The 15,275-nt window shown below is 41.2% G+C and overlaps 1 protein-coding gene across 1 annotated transcript in view; it reads left to right on the top strand.

The window, feature by feature from the left end:
- The first annotated feature begins 7,218 nt into the window (after positions 1-7,218).
- The window catches only part of lcp2a (lymphocyte cytosolic protein 2a), a 25,671-nt gene continuing 17,614 nt past the window's right edge, over positions 7,219-15,275 (top strand). Inside the window, exons 1-4 of the mRNA XM_046040970.1 lie at positions 7,219-7,769; positions 11,471-11,533; positions 11,681-11,727; positions 12,100-12,165. Of these exons, the coding sequence (XP_045896926.1) occupies positions 7,695-7,769; positions 11,471-11,533; positions 11,681-11,727; positions 12,100-12,165 (251 nt within the window). The 5' untranslated portion in view covers positions 7,219-7,694. The remainder of the gene's footprint in view (positions 7,770-11,470; positions 11,534-11,680; positions 11,728-12,099; positions 12,166-15,275) is intronic.

Raw genomic sequence — 15,275 nt, 5'->3', positions numbered from 1 at the left:
GACGACTTCCAGACTGTTTCCCGCCGCCACAGTCTCCTTGTGCTCCCGTTAGGGCTCGGCGATATGGGCCAAGAAGTCATATCCCGGTACTGTTAGGCAGAGCTCCGGTATAAAATATATATCCCAGCGCTAACTCCCGGTCGTTCTAATACAGACGGAGATCAATTCTGAGCTCGTTTTCGCTTTAAAGCAGAAGCGTAGAAGTGTGGCTGCAGCCCGAGGTCGTCTGGCTGCTCCTGAACAGGTGAAGTTAACGACTGACTGTGTGCTTGTCAGGAGGAGAAGGCGAAGGCCTACAAGAAGGAGAAGCAGAAGGAGAGGAAGCGGCGCGCGGAGGAGGACGTGGACTTGGAGGAGGAGGACGAGATGGCGGCTGTGATGGGGTTCTCCGGCTTCGGCTCGTCTAAGAAGAGTCACTGACGCCGTGCAGCTCAACTCCACAGTGAAACCGCCACGCGCCAGGACAGGAAACAGGGTTTTGCTCCGCCCCTTTCAGTCAGCTTGACTTTCAGACCAGGAGACTCTGGACACAGGGAGGAGGAGGAGTCGTCCTGCTGCAGGCTGCGGCCGTTACCCTCAGTCCTGGTTCAGACATTCAAACTGTATTCTTCTTTTTATCTACAGCCAGGCTCTTATTTTGGTAGTTCCACCCATCACTGTCAAAGTCAGCAGCTTCCTGTCACAGACGTGAAAATGAAGGTGAACGTCCTCTAAATGTGTGTGCAGCAGGGCACAGGTGAGACAGGAAGTAGCTGCTCAGGTGATGTTTTCAATTTAAACGTCTGCTGAGTGAAACGTCTGCGAGACGTTCGAGGTCATGCAGATAACATGGATTTTTTTTCCCATCACAACACCTTCAACATTTCTTCTTCACACGCAGAAACATTTGAACAAGTTAGAACATAAAGTTTTATAGATTCCAGTTCTTGTAATCACAACCTGCAGTTTGTACAGTTCAAGTACTTTATTCTGAGTTTCTGATTTCAAGAACTGAGTTATAAACATAAACAGTTTTAACCTGTTAAATCTTTATTTTGACAGCAAGAAGACAGAAAAGCTCCATCAGTCACAGTTTGTTTTTTTGTCGACATGTCGGATCGAGTCTTATTGTGTCAGGAAACACTTTGAATAAACACACTGTTTTTTCTTTCTAACGTTTGGTCTCACATTTATCGGCTGCTTCACTGCTGTGTGTGTCGGTGAACGCATCACCAAAAACAAGCCGGGGGAGGGGGAGCTCTTTAAAGGCAGAACAAAATGACAAACGTTGACCGGCAGGAGACACAGGCAGGGCCTTTCTGAAACTGCGTGCTCCTCCCTCTCCCTACCTACTTCCTCTCCGTTTGCGCGATCATGCGGAGGGTCCGCCACTCTGAGTGACGTCCAAAACCAACGTGTGCGGAGAGGTAGTGGGTTGTTGAACCCTCCAACACCGAGTGAGCACCGATGGCGGCTTGTTGAAGGTGTGTTGCAGCCTTTGCTGCACGAAGGGGGACCTTTTCTTTCGAGTTCCGCGTGACTTCGCCGGTTAACATGTAGGATTTTTTTTTTTTTAAACTAAACAAAGTACACTAACATTTCATATCACCATTCACAGATTAACAACATTGTGTTTAATTAAAAAATGCTCTTATCTGATAGATAATACAACTGTTGTTTTTATTGAATCGTTTTCATCTTGTACGAAAATCTTCAGCCAAAACAAAATAGCCTACATTAAACAAAGGAATAATAGAACATAATAAAGATAGACAGGGATCACGTGACAAGCAACAAAGGCATTAAAGAAATTTAGTTTTAAACATTTTAACTGTTTGAAATTCTTCAGACTATAGTGCTTCAGTATAATGTTTGATTAATACTGAAATGTATTTGTGAAATCTTTTTCATATAGGCGAAGATAAACCGGTTTAAATATACAGGCTTTTCATGTTCTTAAAGAAATATTTGACACAAAATAAATGAAAAAATGCTTTCAGATTCGTTATTGTAAAACACTTTTCCTCATCAATCCTGAATCTTAAATATAATAAACTGTTTATTTAATACACGTATTACAGCAGTGAGTGCAGCGATAACGTCAGATCCTATTCGCGCTGGGGGAAGAAGGTCGTTCGTCTGAAAGGTGGCCGATGTATTTAAACCCTTCGCAGGTTAGGGAGCTCGATTTGGCTGTGAGGGCGACTCCGAACAGAGTTCACTCTGTTCTGGAAACTCTGAAATTTACCCCAAACTCCATTTTCACAAAAAACTGCTTGTTGGAACAAACCCACAAAACTGATGTTGAACCATAAAACGTCACAAGATCCTTCTACCAGAACCGTGATACTGTATAAAAGAAAGACGCCCTCAGCTCGTCAAAGTAACCCAACTTCCCTTCCCGAGTGGATTCTGTGTTTTAATAATCTAATAAATGGCATCAACACTTAATGATGTTCTGTGGGAAGTAAACGGCTGAACCATTTCCTGTACCTTTGATAATGGAAGTGGAATCGTCTGGATTAAACTATGTTTTATGTTTTTGTAACAGTTTCTGTGTGTAGTAACATAAAAAAACGTAGTATATGTGGTGTGTTGGGCTGTAAGTATTACCCCAGTGTTGGAAAATTCGGACAAGACACTTAAATAGAATCCCAAAGTTAACGTGTCACAAACCTGTTGAGTTTTGTTTGTCACAGAGTTGAAGAGGCGTGTTTAATATCATTGCATACTGCAACATCACTGGAATGAAAGAGCCGAGAAACCAACTGGACCCCGACATACTTTTGGCCATATGATGTGACAGATTATTCTTGTCTTATATGATTAATTTAATTACTTTCAGTTGAGTAAAAGTTGCAGCTCTAGTTCGAATGAATGCATAACACTCAAAATGCTGAGGCTGTGGACAAAACCACAGAAACTACTAAAATGGCTCTTTGAGGTGACATTCTGTGTCTTGAGGGTTTTCGTTTACTGTTCTGGTTGTGAAGGAAGTTGTTTTGTTGGTGCACCAGCCTGAAACCAAGTTTGATCAACAGGAAGAAGAAGAGGAAGTTCGCTGTCTTTCTTCTGAACGCTTGGCAAACTGATGACCAGCCTGTGGCTCCTGCAGAAACTGCTGATGATGATTATTATTACTAAAGAACATTTACCTGATCAGTGTTTTTTTCTTTAGGGCGTCTCTCTGGTATCGAGACTAACTGCAGTTATACAGAATCACAGTTCTGGTAGAAGGATCTTGTGACGTTTTATGGTTCAACATCAGTTTTGTGGGTTTGTTCCAACAAGCAGTGTTTTGTGAAAATGGAGTTTGGGAGAAATTTCTGAGTTTCCGGTTCCAGAAACAGAGATTTAATTAACTCAGTTGCCGTGTGTGTGTGTGTGTGTGTGTGTGTGTGTGGTGTTTGGGCTTTTCCCCTCTAATCTGCTCACATAGCTTAAATAACAGTGTGATGCCCAGAGCGGTGAACAACAAAATCAAAACACTGGACTAAACTAGTTAACTGTACCCAACTGTACATAAAGTAAAAGTAGCCGACCAGCCGGCTGTATATAAAGTAAAAGTAGCCGACCAGCCGGCTGTATTTACAGTAAAAGTAACCGACCATTAATAAAGTAAAAGTAATCGACCGTATATATAGTACAAATAGCCGACCAGCCAGCTGTATATAAAGTAAAAGTAATCGACTATATATAAAGTAAAAATAGCCGACTGTATATGAAGTAAAAGTAATTGACTATATAAAAAGTAAAAGTAATCGACCGTATATAAAGTAAAAATAGCCGACAGTATATAAAGTAAAAGAAGCCCACCAGCCGGCTGTATTTAAAGTAAAAGTAGCCGGCTGTATATAAAGTAAAAGTAACTGACTGTAAATAAAGTAAAAGTAATCGACTGTATATAAAGTAAAAGTAATCGACCGTATATAAAGTAAAAATAGCCGACAGTATATAAAGTAAAAGAAGCCCACCAGCCGGCTGTATTTAAAGTAAAAGTAGCCGGCTGTATATAAAGTAAAAGTAACTGACTGTAAATAAAGTAAAAGTAATCGACTGTATATAAAGTAAAAGTAATCGACCGTATATAAAGTAAAAATAGCCGACAGTATATAAAGTAAAAGAAGCCCACCAGCCGGCTGTATTTAAAGTAAAAGTAGCCGGCTGTATATAAAGTAAAAGTAACTGACTGTAAATAAAGTAAAAGTAATCGACTGTATATAAAGTAAAAGTAATCGACCGTATATAAAGTAAAAATAGCCGACAGTATATAAAGTAAAAGAAGCCCACCAGCCGGCTGTATTTAAAGTAAAAGTAGCCGGCTGTATATAAAGTAAAAGTAACTGACTGTAAATAAAGTAAAAGTAATCGACTGTATATAAAGTAAAAGTAATCGACCGTATATAAAGTAAAAATAGCCGACAGTATATAAAGTAAAAGAAGCCCACCAGCCGGCTGTATTTAAAGTAAAAGTAGCCGGCTGTATATAAAGTAAAAGTAACTGACTGTAAATAAAGTAAAAGTAATCGACTGTATATAAAGTAAAAGTAATCGACCGTATATAAAGTAAAAATAGCCGACAGTATATAAAGTAAAAGAAGCCCACCAGCCGGCTGTATTTAAAGTAAAAGTAGCCGGCTGTATATAAAGTAAAAGTAACTGACTGTAAATAAAGTAAAAGTAATCGACCGTATATAAAGTAAAAATAGCCGACAGTATATAAAGTAAAAGAAGCCCACCAGCCGGCTGTATTTAAAGTAAAAGTGATCGACTGTATATAAAGTAAAAGTGATCGACTGTATATAAAGTAAAAGTAATCGACTGTATATAAAGTAAAAGTAATCGACTGTATATAAAGTAAAAGTAATCTACTGTATATAAAGTAAAAGTGATCGACTGTATATAAAGTAAAAGTAATCGACTATATATAAAGTAAAAGTAATCGACTGTATATAAAGTAAAAGTAGCCGACTTTATATAAAGTAAAAGTAACTGACTGTAAATAAAGTAAAGGTACCTGTATATAAAGTAAAAGTAACTGTCTGTATATAAAATAAAAGCACCTGTATATAAAGTAAAAGTAACTGACTGGATATAAAGTAAAAGTAACTGACTGGATCTAAAGTAAAAGTAACCGACTGGATATAAAGTAAAAGTAACTGTCTGTATATAAAGTAAAAGCACCTGTATATAAAGTAAAAGTAACTGACTGTATATAACGTAAAGGTACCTGTATATAAAGTAAAAGTACCTGTATATAAAGTAAAAGTAACTGTCTGTATATAACGTAAAGGTACCTGTATATAAAGTAAAAGTAACTGTCTGTATATAACGTAAAGGTACCTGTATATAAAGTAAAAGTAACTGTCTGTATATAAAGTAAAAGTAACTGTCTGTATATAAAGTAAAAGTAACTGTCTGTATATAAAGTAAAAGTAACTGTCTGTATATAACGTAAAGGTACCTGTATATAAAGTAAAAGTAACTGTCTGTATATAAAGTAAAAGTACCTGTATATAAAGTAAAAGTAACTGACTGTATATAAAGTAAAAGTAACTGACTGTATATAAAGTAAAAGTAACTGACTGTAAATAAAGTAAAGGTACCTGTATATAAAGTAAAAGTACCTGTATATAAAGTAAAAGTAACTGTATATAAAGTAAAAGTAACTGTCTGTATATAAAGAAAAAGTACCTGTATATAAAGTAAAAGTAACTGTCTGTATATAACGTAAAAGTAACTGACTGTATATAAAGTAAAAGTAACTGACTGTAAATAAAGTAAAGGTACCTGTATATAAAGTAAAAGTACCTGTATATAAAGTAAAAGTAACTGTATATAAAGTAAAAGTAACTGTATATAAAGTAAAAGTAACTGTCTGTATATAAAGAAAAAGTACCTGTATATAAAGTAAAAGTACCTGACTGTATATAAAGAAAAAGTACCTGTATATAAAGTAAAAGTACCTGTATATAAAGTAAAAGTACCTGACTGTATATAAAGAAAAAGTACCTGTATATAAAGTAAAAGTACCTGACTGTAAATTAAGTCCTACTTGAATCCTTTAACAGCTACATTTGATGTGCGCTCATAGACTCTTTCATTCAGACAGAAGAATTTTGAATAAGTTTAAAAAACATGTTTGTGTATTTTCACTCTTTCAGACAGAGAAGCAGAAACCGATGGGGCTGTTGCTCTCTGTAAACTTGATCAGACGTTAGTTTGTTCTTCTTGTTAGTATTAAGGAGAGATCAATGTAAAATTAGGGTTTAAGCTGGACCGCAGTTTGTTCATTTGCATTTTCACGCTGCAGCTGCGCTGTTACCATCAGCTGTTACCGCCAGTTCTACATGTGGGGATTTATTTTAGTATCTGCGCTCCCATAATGCATCTCTCTTTTACCAGTATGTCTGTGAGTCACCAGGACGAGGTTTGGCCTTTTAAAATCCCACCTGCGAGCTGTTTCTGCCTCTGAAGCTTTGCTCTGCACACTGCGTGGAGTCCGGTCGTGTTCGGAGCTCTTATCACTCAGTTTCACAAGCACCCGGGTCATGTGATGAAACAAGCCAGCATGACTGACAGAGGAGGAAGGAGATGATGGTGTTTCCTCTGACACTCTTAAACAAGACACACTAAAACATCTGTGAAGAGGAGCTGATCCTGACACGCAGGAAACATGTATGAAGTTAGGGATGCTGCTGGTCCTTTAACCTCAGGCCTTCTACATGCGAACGTGCTGCTGCTCAAAGTGGAGCTGATGGGAACTTTTGCTGCTGATGTGCAAGTTTAGTACGTCTCCTATCTGTCAGATTAAAGTTGTGAAGTAGAAGTATGCTTTGGGTGCAGTACTTGTAAATGTACTTTCCCCATCAGTTGAGCTCTGACGCATATGTTAATAATACACTTCTACTGATGGAGGCGATTCCCTGAATCTGACCCGGGTTCAGTGTTAAACGTCGGCGCCACAGATGCTACGGAGATCAGACCGGACTCTCCAGCTGATCCAGAGTCTGTATCTTCCTGCCACCTTGGTTGTTTTTAACAGTGCTTCGTGTTTCACGTCAGCCGGTGAGCTGCAGCGAGTGGGTGCATCTGCAGCATCTGTTCCGCTCTGTGGTCAGGCAGGGGGAGGAGGAGGATCTTGCCTTCATCTCCCCCCCTCTGCACAGTCACTTCCTCTGAGACAGAGAGAGAGCGAGAGAGAGAGAGAGAGAGAAGGAGGGAGGGATAGAAGAGGAAAGAGAGGTAAAGAGGTAGAGACATATAAAAGCAGTGGAAGAGAGAGAGAGAGAGAGAAAGAAGGAAGCCATTTTGGTTCCTCAGTGTCATGTCGGCCTGCGCTTTGCTTTCTTCTCTCTGGTTTCTCTGCTTGGAAAGATTCTCGGAGAGATAGAAAGCAGTTAGGTGAATTGAGGAAGTAAATCTTTCTGAAGACGGTTGACAGTTATTTTAGTTTTCTGTGAGTCTTTAGGAGAAGTTTGGGTTTCACACTTCGTAGAAAGGAGTGGTGAGGAACGAGGCGGCCCGTCGAGCCTCAGACATCCGACTGAAGAACAGCAGCAGGGCCGACGTCAGGACCGGGGAAACTAATAACAGACCTGCTGAGGCTGTAAGGGTGAAAAACTCATCTCCTGGTGACCTTCCTTCACTCAGATGGTGGTCTGTTCCTGTTAGAGCAGAAGTCTTCGGTTTGACATCAGCTGGACGGACGCACGATGAGTTCTGGAGCGCCTTACAGGTCAGAGGTGATGGGGTGGAGCCCACAGCAGCTGGCAGACTACCTGAAGAGGGTGAGACCTCCGACCGAACTCTCTTTCTTTCTTTTAACTGACACTTCAAACTCGCTGCAGTTACACAATCTATCACATCCAACAGCTCAGGCTCGATCCCCTCAGCATTTACAGGGTGAGCTTTTGCTCTGAAATCAGTTAAAGGTGGAGTAAGTGATTCTGGAGAAATCAAACATCATGACAAACACTGAGATACAAAGTGAACAACAACACAGCAAGTAATGTTACTAATGTCAGCTATTGCCCCTTTTCCACTGCACGGTACCAGCTCGACACGCCTTTGTTTGGGTTTCCACTGTGGAAAAGTTGTACCTGTACCTGCTTCCAGGTACTTTTTTTCATATCACCTCCGTCGAGGTTCCAAGCGAGCTGAGGGAAACTAAAATGTAACGTGAAAACACAGCAGACTGCTGATTGGTCAGAGAGAATATTCACTATTCACTGCATCAGTGTGCCAGACAGAGGTCAGCAACAGGAAGTTTTATATTTTACAGTTTTTGTATGTAATTTCATCACTAAATCCACTTCTGAGAAGTTTTGAGGTTAGAAATCAGCTGTGTAGATTTACAATATTGTTTTACGAGAAGTGATGGTGGAACAAAAATGTGCTTGAAAGTTTTCGGAGTTGAGGAGCTCCACAAGTGGGAAGCCTGCTGTGACCCGCGGGAGGAGCGTGTGAGGCCGGCCAGCCGCCCGCTCACTGAGCCCTCTGCTCCCGCCGTCACACAGACCGCTGCAGCAACAACGGCAGAGGAAAACACAGCTGGAAGCTTTTCATACCGCTTAAATCAAGAGACAGCTGTGTGTGGGTCGCATTGATAATTACGTCGCGGCAGTTGGTCGACGACCTACATTGAGGGGTGCTATCTGCAATGGAAAACGGAGCAGGGCCAAACCGAGCCGAGTCGAGTTGAGCTGGTACTGGTAATGGAAAAACAGCATATGTTGTGGGTTAGCATACTGTCATTAACTGCAGTCCGTCCTCACCAGAAAATGTTCATATAGATTAATTATTAGTGGCTGTACGACAGTAGCAACGGAGGAAGCCTAATGATGTATTATAAATACTGACAAAGTCTGCATAAAGAGGTGAACGGGTCCGACCCAGGACTTTGACTCAGGAGAACGGCGTTAGAGTCCCATGGGAAACCAAGTAAATATAGTTATTTTGATTTTTACCCAAACCACGATCTTTTCCTAAACTTAACCAAGTAGTTTTGTTGCCTAAACCGGACCAAAATAACGTTTACAAAGAGTTAGACGTCACGTGACTTGTAACACATAACATACAGTAAGTCTTTCACTGGACTGAAACAGGAAACACTCGTATGTGTCGTCAGCCCTTTCTCACCAGAAAAATAACTTATAGGTAGATTATTATGCTGCTTATTATGACCCGTGTTTATGTTTTTTACGACCTCTAGAGGCCGTACAATCGTTGCAATATAGGAAGTCAGATGACATCCGTGTAAGTAGGTAGGCCGGGGTGGGTCAAATCTGTCAAATGGTGTTACGAGTCCCGTGTGAAACTAAGTGAATGTTGAGTTATTTTGAGTTTTCAGCCAAGTTAGATGGCGCTAGAGACTTTGGTCACGTGACTTACTCTAACCAAACCATGAGCAAATATTTTCCACACATTAAACATCACGCCTGTTGCTGGACTGATCCGGTTGGACTTTCCAACGGCCATAAATGTCATTTCGGGACACTTGGAAATCGACCTACTTTGTTGTTTAGGTATGAGGACGTCTTAATAGCAAATATGACAACAGCTCAAGTCCTCCAACCTAAACCACAACATAGGTTGTTTTATCCATGCCTCTCAAAACAACACCTATGAGCGTTACCTACATTATGTAAGTCACATGACATTAAACACTTGGTTAACGTTATGAAACGGTTGCGGTTTGGTTAGGTTTAGGAAAACTTTGTGGTTTGCGTTAAAGTAAGTAAATCATGTAAGTCACGTGACGAGAGTCAGAAATGCTATAACATTTACTTGGTTTCAGATGTGACTCAAACTCTGTTCTCCTGAGTTAAAGTCCAGGGTTTGACCCGTCCACCACCCCATCCTGCCTCCTTATGAGGACTTTATGTAGATATACAATACTTCACCCAACTCCCTCCTTTGCTGCTGTCGTTTGGCCACTAGAGGTCGCTGCCACAATGAATATAAAGATGGGTCTTAATAACGAGCTGCACAAATGGCCTATATTGTTTTTTTTGTACAGTTTCCAACAACAGCACGTTTTAGTGAACCTGAAAGTAAGCAGAATGTCCGTGGGCAAATCATTTAACGTTATTGGGACACACGTCACAGCAGGAATGGCTGGAGTAGCGTTGTGTGGCAAGTCCTCCACTTTGTTTGTTTCTCATTTACAGAGCCAGGGCTCAGTACAAACACCAGATTGTTTTTCAGCGCTCACACAGAATGGAGATTAGTGGACTGTGAGGAGATTATCGCTGAATCTGACAAAAAGACGTGCACTGGATCAGAATCACTGACTCTGAATTTGTCCAGCTGAAGCACAGAATCAACTACAGCAGGTTCTGCATAATTTCCACCTTTTAACAGGGAAAAATGTACCATTATCATTTAACCTCTAACAGAGTAGTGAAGTGTGAGCATTTTTTTTGTATCAGGAGCAACTGGAGTTCAGCAGATCTGAGATCTGTGGTTTTAACTGTGGTTTAAATATGTTGCAGCTTCTGCAGGACCCCTTTCTAAATAAAGACTAAATAAAGTCCACTTCATGTTGCAGCCGAGAACCAGCCCACTGTTTCATGTAGTTTGCGGTAATGAGCTCGATTTTAATCTCCTGAGTTGCATCATGCAGCACAGATGTGATACTCGGCTGTCATGTTATTATGACAGAAGAAACATGTTTAGTGTCTGTGCCAGTTGCTCTTAATGCTTAATGCAGGATGGGTACTGCAAATATTGGTTCTTGGGAATAAAACGCACTCTTGTCTTGTGAAGAACATTAAGACAGATTGTTGATCTTGATATAGTTTGAGTTGAAGAGGAGCTAGATGTATACAAGACGGTGTCATCTGCATAAAGATGGATATCTGAGTGTGTGTTCATTTAAATGTGATAAATTTAACCCATAAGACAAATGATAAGTAAATGTTGTGAACATTTTGGTTGTGGCTTTTGAAATGTTTCCGTTCAGCAGCAAAATCTTAAATAACAAACATTCATACACAAAAGCCAGCAGGACTAAACCGGGACAAGAAAAGCACAACTCTGAGAAAACCGACCTGAGACTGAAAACTCTGGGCCCTAAACTAACATGTAGGAGGTTTGGTTGCAGCAATTTGCTTGCAGCTCGATATGACTTTCACAAATTTTTTTACACAGGAAACAAAGGGATTTGGACCCAAAACGCAGGACACACAGAGCAGATAATAGTGTTTATTCTAGATAATAAAATGGTGAACAACATGTAGGAGCAGGTGAGTCCAAACTAAGGCAAACAAATCCAGCATATGCAAGCAGTATCCACAACAGAAATCCAAATGGGGCAGAAAAGAACAAGAGAGAGAAAAAAGGAGGAGATGGAGAAGGACATTAGGAAGTACAGAAGGAAAGGAGATGGTAAGGAAAGTTAGAGGAAAGTAGGAGATAGGGAAAGAAAGGACAGGGTAGGAAAGGAAACGAGAAGACTGAGTTACTATGTGTTAATTTGTGTGTGCAGATGAATCTATCCGGATGTGATAAAGCCGTCCTGAAGAACTCTATCAACGGTGCCAGATTTGTGGTGAGTTCACAAACAAACAAACTGGAAATTAACAGCCTGACATCTAGTGAAAGCCTTCTGTTAGAGGTCAGGAAGGAAAGGAGGAGGTGGTGATTGTTTACACACTGCACCATCACATGTGACGTCTGTTCTCTCTTGTTTCTGCAGAACCTGAGTGAGAACGACCTGCAGAAGTTCCCGAAGCTCCACGCTCCGTGAGTATGAGACGAAGGGCCGACATGATGAAGACAGCAGCAAGCTTTTGGCGGAGACAGTTTGAGCATTGCAGACCAGATCCCACCAGGGGCCACGTTTACTCAGTCAGAGGTCCCAGAGTTTAGTGTCTAGATTTAACTTGATGTTAGCCTGACAGGTGAGAGATGTCCGTAAGACCTGCTGCTTACCTGCAGGGGTTCACATCTGGAATCATCAGAGGTCAGAAATGTTTTGTGTTTATGGTTATTTTGTGACACTTGGAAGAAGGTAGTAGAGCCAGATAACAGGTTAGACCAGAGACAGGTGGACCACATTGTTACTGATGAAGACAAGTTTGGATAACCTTTTTGTGTCTGTCTGCGTCTCCTCAGGATGATCTCCAAGATCAGCACAGAAATCAGCAAGAAGGAGGAGAAAAGAGGCCTGTTTGGTAAAAAGTATGCACAGGTGTTTTTGTTTTTACTCATTTAAAACACTCACTACTGTATTCTGTAAGTGCACAAATTTAATTGGGTCCAATGTGGACATTTTCACTGAAGGGTGTCCTCACTTTAGTTGCCAGCGGTTTAGACATTAACGGCTGTGTGAGGTGTTTTTTTGAGGGGACAGCAGATTTACACTGTTATACATGCTGTACACTCACTACTTTACACTGTTACACAAGCTGCACGCTCACTACTTTACACTGTTACAGAAGCTGCACGCTCACTTCTTTACACTGTTATACAAGCTGTACGCTCACTACTTTACACTGTTATACAAGCTGTACGCTCACTTCTTTACACTGTTATACAAGCTGTACGCTCACTACTTTACACTGTTATACAAGCTGCACGCTCACTACTTTACACTGTTATACAAGCTGCACGCTCGCTACTGTACACTGTTACACAAGCTGTATGCTCACTACTTTACACTGTTACACAAGCTGCACACTCACTACTTTACACTGTTACACAAGCGTGCTACTTCACACTGTTATACAAGCTGTACGCTCACTACTTTACACTGTTATAAAAGCTGCACGCTCACTACTTTACACTGTTCTACAAGCTGCACGCTCACTACTTCACACTGTTATACAAGCTGTACGCTCACTACTTTACACTGTTATACAAGCTGCACGCTCACTACTTTACACTGTTACACAAGCATGCTACTTTGCACTGTTATACAAGCTGCACGCTCACTACTTTACACTGTTACACAAGCATGCTACTTTACACTGTTATACAAGCTGCACGCTCACTACTGTACACTGTTATACAAGCTGCACGCTCGCTACTGTACACAGTTATACAAGCTGCACGCTCGCTACTTTACACTGTTCTACAAGCTGCACGCTCGCTACTTTACACTGTTCTACAAGCTGCACGCTCACTACTTTACACTGTTATAAAAGCTGCACACTCACTACTTTACACTGTTATAAAAGCTGCACGCTCACTACTTTACACTGTTACACAAGCGTGCTACTTTACACTGTTATACAAGCTGCACGCTCGCTACTTTACACTGTTCTACAAGCTGCACGCTCACTACTTTACACTGTTATACAAGCTGCACGCTCGCTACTGTACACTGTTCTACAAGCTGCACGCTCACTACTTCACACTGTTATACAAGCTGTACGCTCACTACTTTACACTGTTATACAAGCTGCACGCTCACTACTTTACACTGTTACACAAGCATGCTACTTTGCACTGTTATACAAGCTGCATGCTCACTACTTTACACTGTTACACAAGCATGCTACTTTACACTGTTATACAAGCTGCACGCTCACTACTGTACACTGTTATACAAGCTGCACGCTCGCTACTTTACACTGTTATACAAGCTGCACGCTCACTACTTTACACTGTTATACAAGCTGCACACTCACTACTTTACACTGTTACACAAGCTGCACGCTCACTACTTTACACTGTTATACAAGCTGCATGCTCGCTACTTTACACTGTTGAACAAGCTGCACACTAACTACTTTACACTGTTATACAAGCTGCACGCTCACTACTTTACACTGTTACACAAGCTGCACGTTCACTACTTTACACTGTTATACAAGCTGCACGTTCACTACTTTACACTGTTATACAAGCTGCACGCTCCCTAAAATACAAGCTGTACGCTCACTACTTTACACTGTTATACAAGCTGTACGCTCGCTACTTTACACTGTTATACAAGCTGCACGCTCGCTACTGTACACTGTTATACAAGCTGCACACTCGCTACTTTACACTGTTATACAAGCTGCACGCTCACTACTTTGCACTGTTATACAAGCTGTACTCTCACTACTTTACACTGTTATACAAGCTGCACGCTCGCTACTTTGCACTGTTATACAAGCTGCACGCTCGCTACTTTACACTGTTATACAAGCTGTACGCTCGCTACTTTACACTGTTATACAAGCTGCACGCTCGCTACTGTACACTGTTATACAAGCTGCACGCTCGCTACTTTACACTGTTATACAAGCTGCACGCTCGCTACTTTACACTGTTATACAAGCTGCACGCTCGCTACTTTACACTGTTATACAAGCTGCACGCTCACTACACGCCCACTACTTTACACTGTTATACAAGCTGCACGCTCACTACTTTACACTGTTATACAAGCTGTACGCTCACTACACGCCCACTACTTTACACTGTTATACAAGCTGCACACTCACTACACGCCCACTACTTTACACTGTTATACAAGCTGCACGCTCACTACACGCCCACTACTTTACACTGTTATACAAGCTGCACGCTCACTACACGCCCACTACTTTACACTGTTACACAAGCTGCACGCTCACTACTTTACACTGTTATACAAGCTGCACGCTCGCTACTTTACACTGTTATACAAGCTGCACGCTCACTACTTTACACTGTTATACAAGCTGCACACTCCCTAAAATACAAGCTGTACGCTCACTACTTTACACTGTTATACAAGCTGTACGCTCCCTACTTTACACTGTTATACAAGCTGCACGCTCGCTACTGTACACTGTTATACAAGCTGCACGTTCGCTACTTTACACTGTTATACAAGCTGCACGCTCGCTACTTTACACTGTTATACAAGCTGCACGCTCGCTACTTTACACTGTTATACAAGCTGCACGCTCGCTACTTTACACTGTTATACAAGCTGCACGTTCGCTACTTTACACTGTTATACAAGCTGCACGCTCACTACTTTACACTGTTATACAAGCTGTACGCTCACTACACGCCCACTACTTTACACTGTTATACAAGCTGCACACTCACTACTTTACACTGTTATACAAGCTGTACGCTCACTACACGCCCACTACTTTACACTGTTATACAAGCTGCACGCTCACTACTTTACACTGTTATACAAGCTGTACGCTCACTACACGCCCACTACTTTACACTGTTATACAAGCTGCACGCTCACTACACGCCCACTACTTTACACTGTTATACAAGCTGCACGCTCACTACTTTACACTGTTATACAAGCTGTACGCTCACTACTTTACACTGTTATACAAGCTGCACAC

Source organism: Micropterus dolomieu, linkage group LG23, assembly GCF_021292245.1.
Source record: "Micropterus dolomieu isolate WLL.071019.BEF.003 ecotype Adirondacks linkage group LG23, ASM2129224v1, whole genome shotgun sequence".
Lineage (NCBI taxonomy): Eukaryota > Metazoa > Chordata > Actinopteri > Centrarchiformes > Centrarchidae > Micropterus > Micropterus dolomieu.
The sequence above is the reverse complement of the archived record's forward strand: the minus strand, read 5'-3'. Positions and strand labels throughout refer to the sequence as shown.